Source organism: Salvelinus namaycush, chromosome 9, assembly GCF_016432855.1.
Source record: "Salvelinus namaycush isolate Seneca chromosome 9, SaNama_1.0, whole genome shotgun sequence".
Classification (NCBI taxonomy): Eukaryota; Metazoa; Chordata; class Actinopteri; order Salmoniformes; family Salmonidae; genus Salvelinus; species Salvelinus namaycush.
The window spans coordinates 20540854-20554193 of record NC_052315.1 but is presented as its reverse complement, the minus strand read 5'-3'; the positions used below and the strand labels follow the sequence as shown (position 1 = coordinate 20554193).

At 39.3% G+C, this 13340-nt stretch overlaps 2 protein-coding genes across 3 annotated transcripts; one reads left to right on the top strand and one right to left on the bottom strand.

The window, feature by feature from the left end:
• The first annotated feature begins 3034 nt into the window (after nt 1–3034).
• gal (galanin/GMAP prepropeptide) lies at nt 3035–5673 on the top strand. Of its 2 annotated transcripts, XM_039000539.1 has the most exons (6): nt 3035–3115; nt 3409–3463; nt 3857–3928; nt 4812–4898; nt 5054–5125; nt 5453–5673. In XM_039000539.1, exons 1-6 carry the CDS (start codon nt 3035–3037, stop codon nt 5512–5514), a joined length of 429 nt encoding a protein of 142 aa, XP_038856467.1. In that variant the 3' UTR covers nt 5515–5673. The 2 variants fall into 2 exon arrangements, with proteins under 2 accessions (XP_038856467.1, XP_038856468.1); XM_039000540.1 differs by lacking the exon at nt 3857–3928.
• On the bottom strand, nt 5242–7943 carry zgc:110339 (uncharacterized protein LOC550490 homolog). Its single transcript, XM_039000538.1, has 6 exons — nt 7724–7943; nt 7518–7569; nt 6861–7048; nt 6523–6678; nt 6236–6346; nt 5242–6107 (listed from the first exon to the last, which is right to left on the bottom strand). Exons 1-6 carry the CDS (start codon nt 7868–7870, stop codon nt 5994–5996), a joined length of 768 nt encoding a protein of 255 aa, XP_038856466.1. The 5' UTR covers nt 7871–7943; the 3' UTR covers nt 5242–5993.
• Between the last annotated feature and the right edge of the window lie 5397 nt (nt 7944–13340).

Here is a 13340-nt window from a genome sequence, read left to right as displayed (position 1 = left end):
TAGAGTTTGTTCGAAAATGTGCATATTTAGCGGCACAAATCGTGGTTATACAATGTGATTAGTGGCCAAAACTTCAAGCAATCTGTCCGGCGCCATCTTGGAGAGGCACCTATTCTAATCGAAAACTATTCATAAACTTGACTAAAAAATACAAGTTGGACAGCAAATGAAAGACAAATTAGTTCTTAATGCAATCGCTGTGTTACATTTTTAAAATTAACGTTACTTCAGCATACAGCGTGCGCTAAAGCGAGACCGCACCGAAATTCATGGCGGAATTATTATTTGACATTTGTCAACATAAATACGAATTAACAACATAAAGATTGCTTACTATTTGCCGAGCTTCCATCAGAATCTTGGGCAAGGTGTCCTTTCTCCAGAACAATCGTCTTTTGGTTGAAAGATGTCCTCTTCTCATGTGGAAATAGCAGCTAACGATAGCCACCCACTGGAGAGGTGTCCAACTCGTGAAAGCGCATCACAAAGAAATCCAGGAAAATCGCAATAAACTGATATAAACTGCTATAAGTCGGTTTAAATTAACTACCTTATGATGTCTTTAACAACTATAATGAATAAAAACATGACCGGAGATATAGAACTGCTAAAACGAAAGCTTTGCAGGAGGCCATTGTTGTCACTGAGTGTCCTAGTGTCAAGATTAAACAGCAAAAGAACAAGAACGACGTTTCAGCGTCATGATCACGTGACGTCATCATATAATGATTGACAACCCTTGCACACTGGATGAACACCCAGTGCGCTGTGCGACTCTTCTCACAGCCTTTGTCTCCGACAAGCGAGACTAGCGCGCAGACATTTTCTACATCGGAAAACATCATTTTAGTCACTGCTATAATCTATAATAAGCAGTCTCACGTTCAGAATTTGTGTAATTCATTAAGCGCTTGCCAACATTGGAAAAATGTCTGATCATTGCAGACGCAGAGGACATGGGGTCTCAAAAAAAATAATAAGGGTTCGTGTAAATATCTGCAGATAATGTGTTTTCGGCCTACTTGACTTTATAAATCAATTACTTTTCTTAACTTCATCAATGATATTTAATCTTGCAGGAGGTGAGAAGAAAACTGTCAGGCTTCAATTGTCAACTTGCATTGGTTGAAACAATGTTGCCAACGGGATTGTTTGCCAAAAGAATGCATTGTGAACGACGAAGAAAGGCCTCTTCTGAGCAACAAAGCCCATTACCTGCATCGGAAGTTGCACCTTTCGCCATAGCACAGCCATGCAGAGTCCAGCTAAACAGTGACGGCAGATGTGGATGTGTTGCTATTACGAAGGATGGAATTATAGCCCTGTTCCTTCCAGACAAGAACCCCACCTGTGCAAGAGCCCTACCTGGCATCCAAGAGCTAAGCCGACCATGTTGTGATAGGCCTATACAATTAAATACAAGACAAGGACAAGAAATAGAATGCAGGTAGGCCTGGACTTAACTGGAATAGTGGTTGTAATGCATCTACTCTTTATTCACAATCAAGGTGTCCAAATAGAGCTGTCCTGTATGGTTGCTATACGATGCTTGTAGACTGTATAAAGGTGTTGAGTCAGGAGTGTTCATAAAAAAATGCATTATCTCTTCAGCAACCTCTCCCTGAAGAAAACTTCAACAAATGGATTGTGTGGTGGTGTGATCAACATTCGTGTCATCAATATGAAAGAAGGCAGCCATATATCTTCTGCATTGAGTTCTTCGGATGGAGTTCCTTTCCCATGTCATAATGGATCAGAACATTGCTCAATGTGTGATGTATGTTACAATGGAGGATTTTCCACACAGACCAATGACAAATGGACACAAGAACTTTTAGATCTGCCAGTGCCCCTTGCTGGATCAGACCGGACAGCTAAAGAAGGACAAACCATTTTACAAAGAGCCCAAAGGTTCCTTCCTTTGTTACACGCTGTTGGAATCCCATTTTGCTCTCTCTTGGTTGCTGCTGACCTGTACTTTCATTGGAATGGAAGTTCATGGTGCCCTGGGAGTGGCTTTTCTAGTGTACTCTTTGGTCCAGCCTGTAACTACCATCCTCCTCCAGTATGAATGGAAACTGTCAATGATAGGATGACATTTTCATATAATTCAGGCTCTTGTTATTTCTGATCTGTTAATTCAATAAAGAACTTAATTTAATGCTCTGTGAGTGAGTTGTTTTTCTCCTTTTATTGATCTCATGTCCATGTAACCTATTACCATATCTAAAAACAGTTTTTTTAATCTCCTTTTAGTCATATTTTAAGGCAACTGTTTCTTGATAAAGGCTACAGAAAAGTTCCAATGCATTGTTACGAAATAGATATCACCCTTCCATTATGGAATTCCTGCTTTTCTGACTATTAAAATTGACCTGTCCACAAACCCATGGAAATGTCTTCCTATGTGTTCTTTTATCTCTAGGCTATGTTTGTATGTAATGGTTTTGTATTTTTACATTTGAACCATTTTACCAGTCATAGAGGCTCTAAAATAAATATTTTAGATTTACTTATCTGATAGCACTGTTCGTTTTGACATGCATAATAAAATGTTTTCTACAAATGACATCACGTGAGATTCTATTAGTGATAAAATGTATCTGACTTTAAGAACTATTGTCCAACTCAATGTCTCATAAGGTTGCAAAAAGAACATGATGATGTTATTGTAATTTCATCGTGACATGACCACTACATGAGGGGGAAGGTAGTTGTGACGTCTGAATTTCAGGAGCAGGAATTTTTTTTCCGTGGGGGGTGTATTATAAAAGGCCATCAAAATCATTCTCTCCTAAACCAGAAGCACCACAGGGACATTGAAGCTCTCTTTGCTGTAATATTGCATTGTATTTTTGCTTATTCTATAAGCATACCTATTTTTAAGAAAGCCTTAAACTTTTAAATTATCTTTTATCTCTTGTACTGTTGAACACAACTTTAAAGGTAAGCCGCTTTAAGACTTATTGGAAATTTTTGTTTTGCGACTTTTTCGTTTTTCTACAACTAACACTTTTTTAATATCTTGATTTAGATGAAGAAGTCTTTTGGAGTAGTGTGCATATCACTAATTTTATGTGCAGCTCTGTCAGAAACAATTGGATTAGTGATTGCGGTAGGTCAACATTTTATTGTATTTGGCTAAATGTTGTTTTAAATGATCTTATTTTCTCGTTGTTTTAACTACAAGTAGGCTATTGCAAGCAACATTACAATTATATAAACGTTGTTGCCTATTATCTAGACATAACACCATAACAAGCATTGAGATAATTGAGTTCTTGCACTATAGTCAGGTCAAGCAATTCGCATTCAGAAAATTAGATAAATTGTTTAGAAAACTGATGATTGTACAATTCATTGTATAATGAATCTGATTTGTGTGTGTTTGTGTTTGTCTCATAACAGGGTAAAGAGAAGCGAGGGTGGACACTAAACAGTGCTGGCTACCTTTTGGGTCCCCGTAAGTGACTGTTATGTATTAAATTCATGTACTCTTTCACAACTGTCAAAATTCCACTATCAAGTACTTTTAACTAAACTATAATTTACACACCTGCCCTGTCTCCATTATCATGCTCTACTCATATTTGTTTATACTTTTATTATACTTTTTCACATTTCACCTGGCTGTGTAATGTGGCATGATGTATTCCAACAAACTTGTTCTGTGTAGTTATTGGACTTTTAATTTGTTATATCCTTTTAAATGACTATATTTTGACAAGCCTATTTGCACAGGAACACATTTATTCCCAAGGTTCATGGATTATTGTCAACACAGAATGAGGATGTATTCCATAACACAGGTCCTTGTTGTAAATTTAGGTAAAATGCCATCATCCCTGTGTTTCAGGTCGTATTGATCACCTAATACAGATAAAGGATAATCCAAGCGTAAGGGGGAGAGAAGAACTGCTAAGTCAATGTAAGATAGCTCCTGCAGGACATTGAAGTCAGCAGAGGAATTGCTCTGTGACGCCTTGCTCCTCTGTTTATTATTTGCGGACTTAACTCTTAATGCAACAACCAAGTGTTTATCACAGCCATGGCCACTTTATGTTTATTGGTTTGTTTTTCCACTTGTTTATGAATTATTAAACCATGATACAGGATCTTATAATCTCAGAGGCACTGTCAGAACAAAGTTGATCATTTCATTTTTGCATGTAATTATACTTGATGGGTGATGACTGTGGGAAACGCATCAAGGGCTAAGGGTTAACGTCAAAATTCAAGGATTACACTTCAGATAATTAGTGCTCTTACATGATTATTCAGTGCACTATTACTAGCCCTCTTGACTCAAACCTTTATTAAAGTTGTTGATGGGGTGAGGTATATTGTAATTTCAACCATTGTCTTTCCTGCTCCTTGCCCCTCTCACTATATAGATATATATATATATATATATATATGCAAAGAAGGGTAAAATAGTCATTTCAGATGGACATCGAATGAAATTACTATTTTACCCTTCTTCTTTGCATGTGGAGGGACCCTTCCTTAATATATATATTTTAAAAAACATTTCAGGTTCTGTTTCCATCAATGAATATGTGCCTTTCTTTCACGCATTTCATTGGTGAATATATGTTTTCCAGCAATTCAATGACTCAAGCCCTGCAGGTTGCTTTTCAGACTCTTGACAGATAAAAGGAAAAACACACCATCATAAAGGGTGCCTTATGTCGTCATGTGAGCTTTAGGCAGGGTTGCGGTGTTTGTGTGTAGTGTGCAATGAAGGGGATTTCATCTAGGGAATGGGTAAAAATCAGCTGTGCAAACTATGTTTTTGTTTTGTTGTTCAGACGGCATTGACGGTCACCGCACTCTCAGTGACAAGCATGGCCTTGCTGGAAAGAGAGACATGCCCCTGGACAATGACTTCAAAACAGGTGAAAAGCTAAAGCCTCGTAAAATCTTATAGCCTACATTTCATTGGCCTATGAGAGGGTAAATCAAATATGTTTAGAGTAGATGACGTACTGTACAGTAAGTCTGCTTTACTCAGTGTAGTCTCTACACCTCATGATGGTCTCTTATTTTGCAGGTGCCTTGAGAATAGCTGATGAGGATGTAATACACACTGTCATTGACTTCTTATCATACCTGAAACTTAAAGGTAAGTTCATGGTGTCTGTTATTAATGTTTAATTAATGTTCAACAATTAATTACAGCAAAAACACTGACAGCATTCTCTTGATTGTTATTTTTTTCATGAATAAAAATCAGGCGTTTCGACATGTTCCAAAAATAGTAAAATAATCATATTTTTCATATGGTCTGGTTATATTTGTATTTCAAATTTATTTACAGATTACATTTCTAGTCAAGATTCCTGGCTATATGTTGCTACAACATTTGGAACAGAACAAATACTAGCATAGTCCTAATCAGTTATAACCATCTAACTGTGCTCACTCAAATGTTTTGTCATCTACCTTACAGAAATCGGAGCTCTGGATACCATGCCTTCCTCTCTCACATCAGAAGAGATGGGTCAGCCCTAGTTCAACTGATCTCTTCTCTACGCCTCACCTGCCTACAAACAACAGTATCTGTACATTTCCCATTATACTGGATACTGGTGTCATCATAACAACAATATACTATACAGATTAATCACGTTCTTATTATAATTTGAAAGAAATGGATTGAATAAAACTTTTGAATGGCAAAACATTGTTGTTCCTATATATGTATTATACAGTATATATTTTGTATTCAAACAGTGAGATTACCTTTAGAAAGTGTAACAACAACCCAAACCACTCAGATGAAACAAAGTCTCCAATTTAAAATGTCAAATCTCCAAGTTCTCTCACACCAACTAGATACAACGGAATCCGAGATTGCTGAGCAACATAATAGCATGATGTTGCAGTTGTTTGTTCTATTCTGTGATCTCTGCTGTGTTTTGTCCCAGTGAACTGTTGGCAGAACAACTGCACATAACCCATTCCACAAGTTACTGTTTCCAAGTTGAGCTTCACCATTGTAGCTTGTTTCCAGAGTAGTCCAAGAATCCCCCATGATTCTTTTCTGTCAGATCAGTGATAACAGACAGCAAAGATGATATGCTCTCCTCCGCACTCAAATCCGCCTGATCCATAAGAGACAGGAAATGCAGCATATCAACTGTCAACTCATTGAAATACACAGCCATGTATTTTTATGTATTCTAAAGAACCCAACCATAAAATGCCTCAACCAAGATTATGGGACACTCACATGTGGGCCACCCATGTCAGTGCGCACCCAGCCAGGGTGAAGAGCCATGCACAGAATCCCTTCAGATTCCAGGTCAGTGGCCAGACACCTTGTCGTCATGTTCAAGGCAGCCTGCATATATATAAACAAAATGAGATGGACAGGACATGTAATGAATATGTACACATAAGAACAGTCAGATTAACTATCGCCACACCCAAACATTCTATGCCCAATATTGCAACCAGAGATGGTCTGTAATGTTAATATGGGCTTTGTTGAAACGGCTCATTATGGTTGCTGTTCACCTTTGAGGTTCTGTAGGCATAGCTTTTGAAGGCTGCTCCGGCTCCCCAGTTAACCTTAATGGAGCCGAGTATGGAAGAGATGTTGATCACAGCTGCTCTATGGATCCCCATTCCAGTGCCCCGTGCAGCAGCTGCCTGTAGCAATGGCAGAAATGTCTACAAGAAACAACAACATTATGTGATCTAGAGATAGTTGCGAGAATACAGGTTTCTTATGAAGTAGGGAACTTTTCATAAATGTGTGTGATTTGGGCATGAATAAAAATATCCTCTGTGCTACAACAAAATTAAGATATTTCTCATACATGCTCTTCTAGAGGTGCAACACATTGACTTACCTTGGTGACAAAAAGAGGGGCAACAGTATTACTCTCGAAAGTCTTCATCATGGCGTCAGGTGTCACTGTCTTCAGATCAGTGGATGGATTGATGGCTGCGTTGTTTATGAGGCAATTCAGCCCATCGCTTCCCAGTATAGATGACACCACTTGCAATGCTGAGTCTATACTTGACTGGCTGACAACATCTGATACGAAAGAGATCATAGGCTCATTACCATTCAAAAAGGAACTTCACAGGAAACAAACAGAATTTACTTTTCGTTTTTCTCCTTGGTTTTCTTTTACAGTATTGGTTTAATTTACTTTTACATGATTGGTTTACTTCAGTTTGGGATTTCATCATGTTCTGTTGAGTACTACAAACATATAATTCAGCGTGTAATATAAGTTTTAGTTGCTCCAATGAGTTTGAAGGGAGAAAATTCCTGAGAGGAACACACGGGGAAATACCAATACAGTGTTTCTTGCACATTCTGCTTCTATAACAGATCAGGCATATGGGGCATGTGTCCCAACTATGCATGGCACATGATGCACATGGGATCATATACTGATTACCCAACAAAATGTGGCAAACCAGAATCACACTGCACCCTAGTTCATGTGTCCAAGTTTTACAAATGATGTAGGCTATATGTAGGCTACGCAACTCACCAAGCTGTACAATATGAACACCTTTGCAGGACTTGGCAATATTTTGAAGATCCTGAAATGAAGATCAACTTTTATTATGTATCCCTAAGTTTACAGTAAAGGCGAATCCTCACACGTGTATTTCCATTACGTGGTAATTCACAAAACAAGTTGAACATGATGTTCAAACATTTCAAATAAAAAAGTTGAACATGATGTTCTCCTACCTGTGCTGCGGCTGGATTGCGAACAGTCGCTATTATTGTTTTGGGTCTCTCGGTGCTTCTCGCCAGGTCTTTCACCATTTGTAGACCGAGGCCTCTGCTCGCTCCAGTGATTAATACAGATTGACATTTTGTGAATTTTAGAGTCATAGTTAGTAGATGTCTGTTAACTTTGTTTAAGGAAGAAGTATGATCGGTCTCAGTGTCCAGACATAATTTTTGTAGCGATACAATCTGAAGGCGTGGTTTAAATTTCATAGCAACTCGAATGGACCAATGAGGGTAGGTACGCTTGATTTAGTGTCTGTGAACTGTTTCCGCTCCATTCTCCTTATTTTCTACTAGTCCAAAGTGCAACCCCAAAACACCACTCGGCGCATTTGGCGACCCAAATCAAACGTATACATTTTAAAAGAATGAGTGTGGCTCGCGCCGCGCTCAACCCCATCATCTAAATAAATGTTCTCAGACAATGGTCGCGAGCGGTGTGGTCAGCCTATTAGAAAAATATATTTTTTTCAGACGTTAGTCACTTCTCCTTAGAAAAGCTTCTTACACGACCAGGGTTGAAAGTAAGCACAGTGTCCCGGTGTTGTGCAAAAAATCTCCCCGTGCCAGAATGTTCCCCCTCCGCGTTCTTCAATGCTGCGACTTGCTTGCTAGTTGAGCTTTCTCAGTTTAGCCTACATTTCACAGATCTTAGTAGCAGAAAGCATTTTTGTCTGCAGTTTTCGGTTTGGCTATTTGTTTCAAGTGTATGTGGCGGTTCTAGCTTGTATGGCGCCCTGGGCGCCCCTTCGGCGACCTCCCGTGCCGCCCCCGGCAAGGAAGCCGCCCTGGACGGCTGCCCATGTCGCCCGTACCTAAATCCGCTACTGATTTTGTATTAGTCTATAAATAAATCTCTTTGCCAAAATTCGTCATCTCTCCCATGTCTTATTTGAGTAGTATTTTTGAAAGTGTAAGGATAATAATTCAGCCATAGTTGTTCTGAAATGTTTATTGCTGGCCAAAATTGTACTCCCTCCATGTTTAATATAACACACATACATTAATTATTAATTTCGGTTGCCTATCCTGACGTGAAATTTGTTCTATAGAAAGTAGTTGACTCTGATTTGTGTCACAGAAAATATTTGACTCTAGCCACAAAATTAAGGAAATTAATGACATGACAATCGCCAAGTGTAACAGATGTCTTTTTCCATTCACCACTGTCTGGAGGCTGAAAATATGTTGCGAGTGGATGAACATATCATGTATGACTGGTTGTGTTTATGGCACAATAAAATATAATACATTTGACTTCCTCTCAAATTAGTTCCACCCTGCCTATTCACTTAACACATCAAGCGACCCAAATCAAACGCACCCTATTTTGAAAGAATGGATGTGTCTGGCACCACACTCAACCCCTAATCTGAATATTACATGTTTTCAGACAACATTCACTTAGCCTACGAAAAGCTTCTTCCACAACAAAAACTGACTGTAAGGTAAAGTTATTGCCAGAGGGAGCGACGCTGTTTTGGAACACCTGGTTATTGTTATTTCTTGTGAACTTTCCAGATAGCTATTGGAAGAAGAGAGGCCAAGATACATCCCTCACAATATATGTATAAATAATGTTAGGGCTTGCAAAGTAAAATAAAAAAAATCTAAGTTGTATGTCAGATGTATTAGCTAGCTAGCTATTTTAGATGATTGAATGGTGAACTGACTGATTCTGTATATATACATCTGTTCTCTGGGCTTGTGTTTTACTACCCAGTCTAACAACACTCACTGGTTTGTTTTTCTATCAGGGAGGAGCCTTGCTTAGATAGAATGAGTTGCCTTAAAGAGCAAAACCACAGAACTCAGGACAATCAGAATGTTTCCGAAACCTCAGCTGTTTATTCCTCTGAGAATAATGGATGCCACCTAGGAACATGGGAAGTCAACATTGATTCAGGAGATCACACAGACAGTGTGCCAGTAGTGATTCCCCATGGTTCAGTTGGAGTGGTCAGGGTACAGCAGAGCAGCTGCATCGAGCAGGATGGACCATCACTGTACCAACTACAGATTCTACCCTCCACCACATGATGCTGAGCCCTCACTCCCTCCATGCCCACTTGCCACTCATGGAGATTATGTGCTCCCCCAGTCCATTCCATTTCCTGAACCTCAGTTTAGCAAATAACAGCCATCTCAGTTCAATTGGTGGCCAGAGGTCATCCGAGGGTCCAGTCTACTGCAATATGATGTCAGTAAGTGCTAATTGAAACCAACAAGAAGCTATAAAAATATTTTACCTCATGGCCGTTACAATCCTCAATATATGGTCGAGTTGGTTTTTCAACGCCTGGCGCTCTGAGTGGGTAGAGATTTAATAAAATGGTCTAAAAGGTGTAAACCCCGTCCACGGCACACAGCGATGCAAAATGAACTTGCCCAACACACTCCAGCGACTCCAGTTGTTTTCTGATACTTTACTGGATATCACTACCAATTATTTTAGTGGTACAGTATATTGCTCTAATTAAAGTTGCTGTTAAGTTACGTATACATATTATTTTGTTTTATCCAGGGTGAATTCTATGATGCTGTAGCGAGTATTTGCCCGGACAGCATGGATGACCATGAACAAGAGACTATGGCATAGCTAATGCCTCAGAATCAACAGAGCATCAGACTGTTTGTAAGAGCATTTCAAAATTACTGTTGGATGTTTACATAACTTAGCAGACACACAACTTACAGGAGCAATAAGTGCCTTGCTCCAGGGTATATCGACAGATTTTTCACAAAGTCGACTCGGGGATTCGAACCAGCGATAGTCCAGTTACAGGCCCAATGCTCTTTACCACTAGGCTACCTAGCAGTGTACGTGTAGTCTACATACTGTGCATGTTTGCAATAACACAGATAAATGGTTGTATAATACTGTTTAATGCAGGACCCTATACAACCTCTATCAGAGAACACATATTTGGATTCACATGATCAATGACAACGTTTCAACAGTGGGAAAAACAAAAGTGTCAGCATGACAATTCAAATATGCAGTCTTACATAAGAAGGAGAATAATATGATCTTATCTGGCCTTGGACATCTGATTTAGTGGTTATGATTAAGTCTGGCTCTCTGAGTCTAAAGATGACAATGGAGCAGTATTTTAAACATGTGTTCAATGACCTTACAAGAGTCAAATGGTATATTTGTTTGTGATAATAAGTAGTTCCTTTCACAACAACCATGACTCAAGACCATGACTGTGGATTCTCAGTGATATGCATCTTTAGCTGTTAATGTACATTCATGACTCAAAGAAAAAGTACAAGCTTGTGATTCTTAGCATTAGTCGAGTATGTGTTGTGTAGTATTGCCAGTAATCTCATTCTTCATGTACCACAGCCTCTCAGTCCTACCTGCCCTCTATGAGCCTGCCGCCCAACCACGGCCTCCTTTCCCCAAACCAGCTTGTCTCCCCTGGTCCTCCTGGCTCTGGATACAGCTACAACCACATGGCTGGATCCTACTCCTACCTTTCTAAGTGTCCTGATACGTCTAGCTTGGAGTTGTGTTTTTATGATAACATAGCTACAGTATTTCACTTTTTAATGTGTATAGTATTGCTTACTAGGTGTGTCCAATCAATGTTGTAACCACTCCCTCTTCTAATTAGGGCTAATTGGAAAACTGTTCAAAAAAGGACATTGTATTATTTTTTTGTACTCCCTGACGAAGGCCATGCAGCCGAAACGCGTCGGTTTTTTAATACTTTGTTTCTATTGAACATGCCATACTAATAAAGGCATTTTAATTAATTATATGAAGAGTGCCTTGGTCCACCTTCCTTTTTGATGGCCAATTTACCCCTTTTACCAAAGAGCACCTTCTGTCTACCAAAATGTACTATTGTGTACCTTAGTAGCTCTTCCCTTCCTCCTCTTTCTACTATGGTACAAATATTATTGGGTACAGACAGCAGCACAAAGAGCAAGAAGGTAGAGACAGCAATACATCACGTGAAGCAGCCACAACTGTCAGTAAGTGTCCATGATTGAGTCTTTGAATGAAGAGATGGAGATAAAATGGTCCGGTTTGAGTGTTTTTTGCAGCTCGTTCTAGTCGCTTCCTGCAGCGAACTGAAAGAGGAGCAGGGATGTGTGTGCTTTGGGGACCTTTAACAGAATGTGGCTGGCAGAATGGGTATTGTATGTGGGGGATGAGGGCTGCAGTAGGTATCTCAGATAGGGGGGAGTGAGGCCTAAGAGGGTTTTATAATAAGCATCAACCAATGGGTCTTGCGACAGGTAAACAGAGATGACTGGTTTACAAAGTAGTATAGAGTGCAGTGATGTGTCCTATAAGGGGCATTGGTGGCAAATCTGATTGCCAAATGATAAAGAACTTCTAGCCACTCGAGAGCACCCTTACCTGCCGATCTATAAATTATGTCTCCGTAATCTAGCATGGGTAGGATGGTCATCTGAATCAGGGTTAGTTTGGCTGGTGGGGTGAAAGAGGAGCAATTACGATAGAGGAAACCAAGTCTAGATTTAACCTTAGCCTGCAGCTTTGATATGTGCTGAGAGAAGGAAAGGGTACCGTCTAGCCATACTCGCAAGTACTTGTATGAAGTGACTACCTCAAGCTCTAAACCCTCAGAAGTAGCAATCACACCGGTGGGGAGAGGGTGGATCCTTTGATCCTTTGATTGGGTGGACAACATGTCAGTTCATGCAGCAAGAGCTCTGATAGTTTGGAGGACGTCCTCCGGAACTTGTCATAATTACGGTGTAAGTCTATGGAAGGGGGTGAGAAAAATTAGCCTCTTAGGTTTTGTATTGAAGTCAATGTACCCAGAGGAGGACGGAAACTAGCTTTCTTCTGGCTACACCATGGTACTACCCTACAGAGTGCTGTTGAGGCTACTGTAGACCTTCATTGCAAAACAGTGTGTTTTAATCAGTTATTTGGTGACTTGATAATATTTAGTATAGTTTTATCAAAAAAGGATAACATTTTAAATGTTTCACTATTTTTATTTTTATGAAATTCACTGAGGAGGATGGTCCTCCCCTTCCGCTGAGGAGCCTCCACTGGTGTACCGGAGCTTGTGTCCTCAAAAGTGACAACACCTCAGAAATGCATAACTATTTTTACCAGAAAGGTGAAATTTGAACTTTTTTCGGAGTATGCAGCATTGCTAGTTATTGTTTATGGCACTCTCAAGATAAATAATTACTTTTGGGGATTACATAGATTTTTGATTACATTTAGTTAAATTGTAAAAAAAAAAATATATATTTTTTACATTTTGGTTGGGGGTGTGTTACAGGCCCAATCAGAATGCATTCTAAGAAGGTCTCGAAATTGTGTTGTCAAACTGTAATAATTAGCTGGTGAAGGAAATACTTTTGTTAGGGGATTTCAATACTGATGTCTGCAAAAAGGATAGTCCAACCCACAATGTATTTATGCACTTCTGTAGATCATTTGCTCTGACACAAATTATATAAGGTCCCACCAGGATATGTGAAACAGTGCAAAGTACGATTGATTTAATATTGGTGTCTGATAAATCCAAAATATCGCAGAGTGGGGTAATAGTATATGGAATCAGTGATT

Bases quoted from the DNA above. Each gene is read 5' to 3' on its own strand.
- zgc:110339 (XM_039000538.1), bottom strand. From the start codon at position 7,870: ATGACTCTAAAATTCACAAAATGTCAATCTGTATTAATCACTGGAGCG. The intron at 6,679-6,860 runs GTAAGTCAATGT...TGTTTCTTGTAG, and splicing joins CCCCTCTTTTTGTCACCAAG to ACATTTCTGCCATTGCTACA. The intron at 6,108-6,235 runs GTGAGTGTCCCA...CTTATGGATCAG, and splicing joins CTGACATGGGTGGCCCACAT to GCGGATTTGAGTGCGGAGGA.
- gal (XM_039000539.1), top strand. From the start codon at position 3,035: ATGAAGAAGTCTTTTGGAGTAGTGTGCATATCACTAATTTTATGTGCA. The intron at 3,929-4,811 runs GTAAGATAGCTC...TTTGTTGTTCAG, and splicing joins AGAAGAACTGCTAAGTCAAT to ACGGCATTGACGGTCACCGC. The intron at 5,126-5,452 runs GTAAGTTCATGG...TCTACCTTACAG, and splicing joins ATCATACCTGAAACTTAAAG to AAATCGGAGCTCTGGATACC.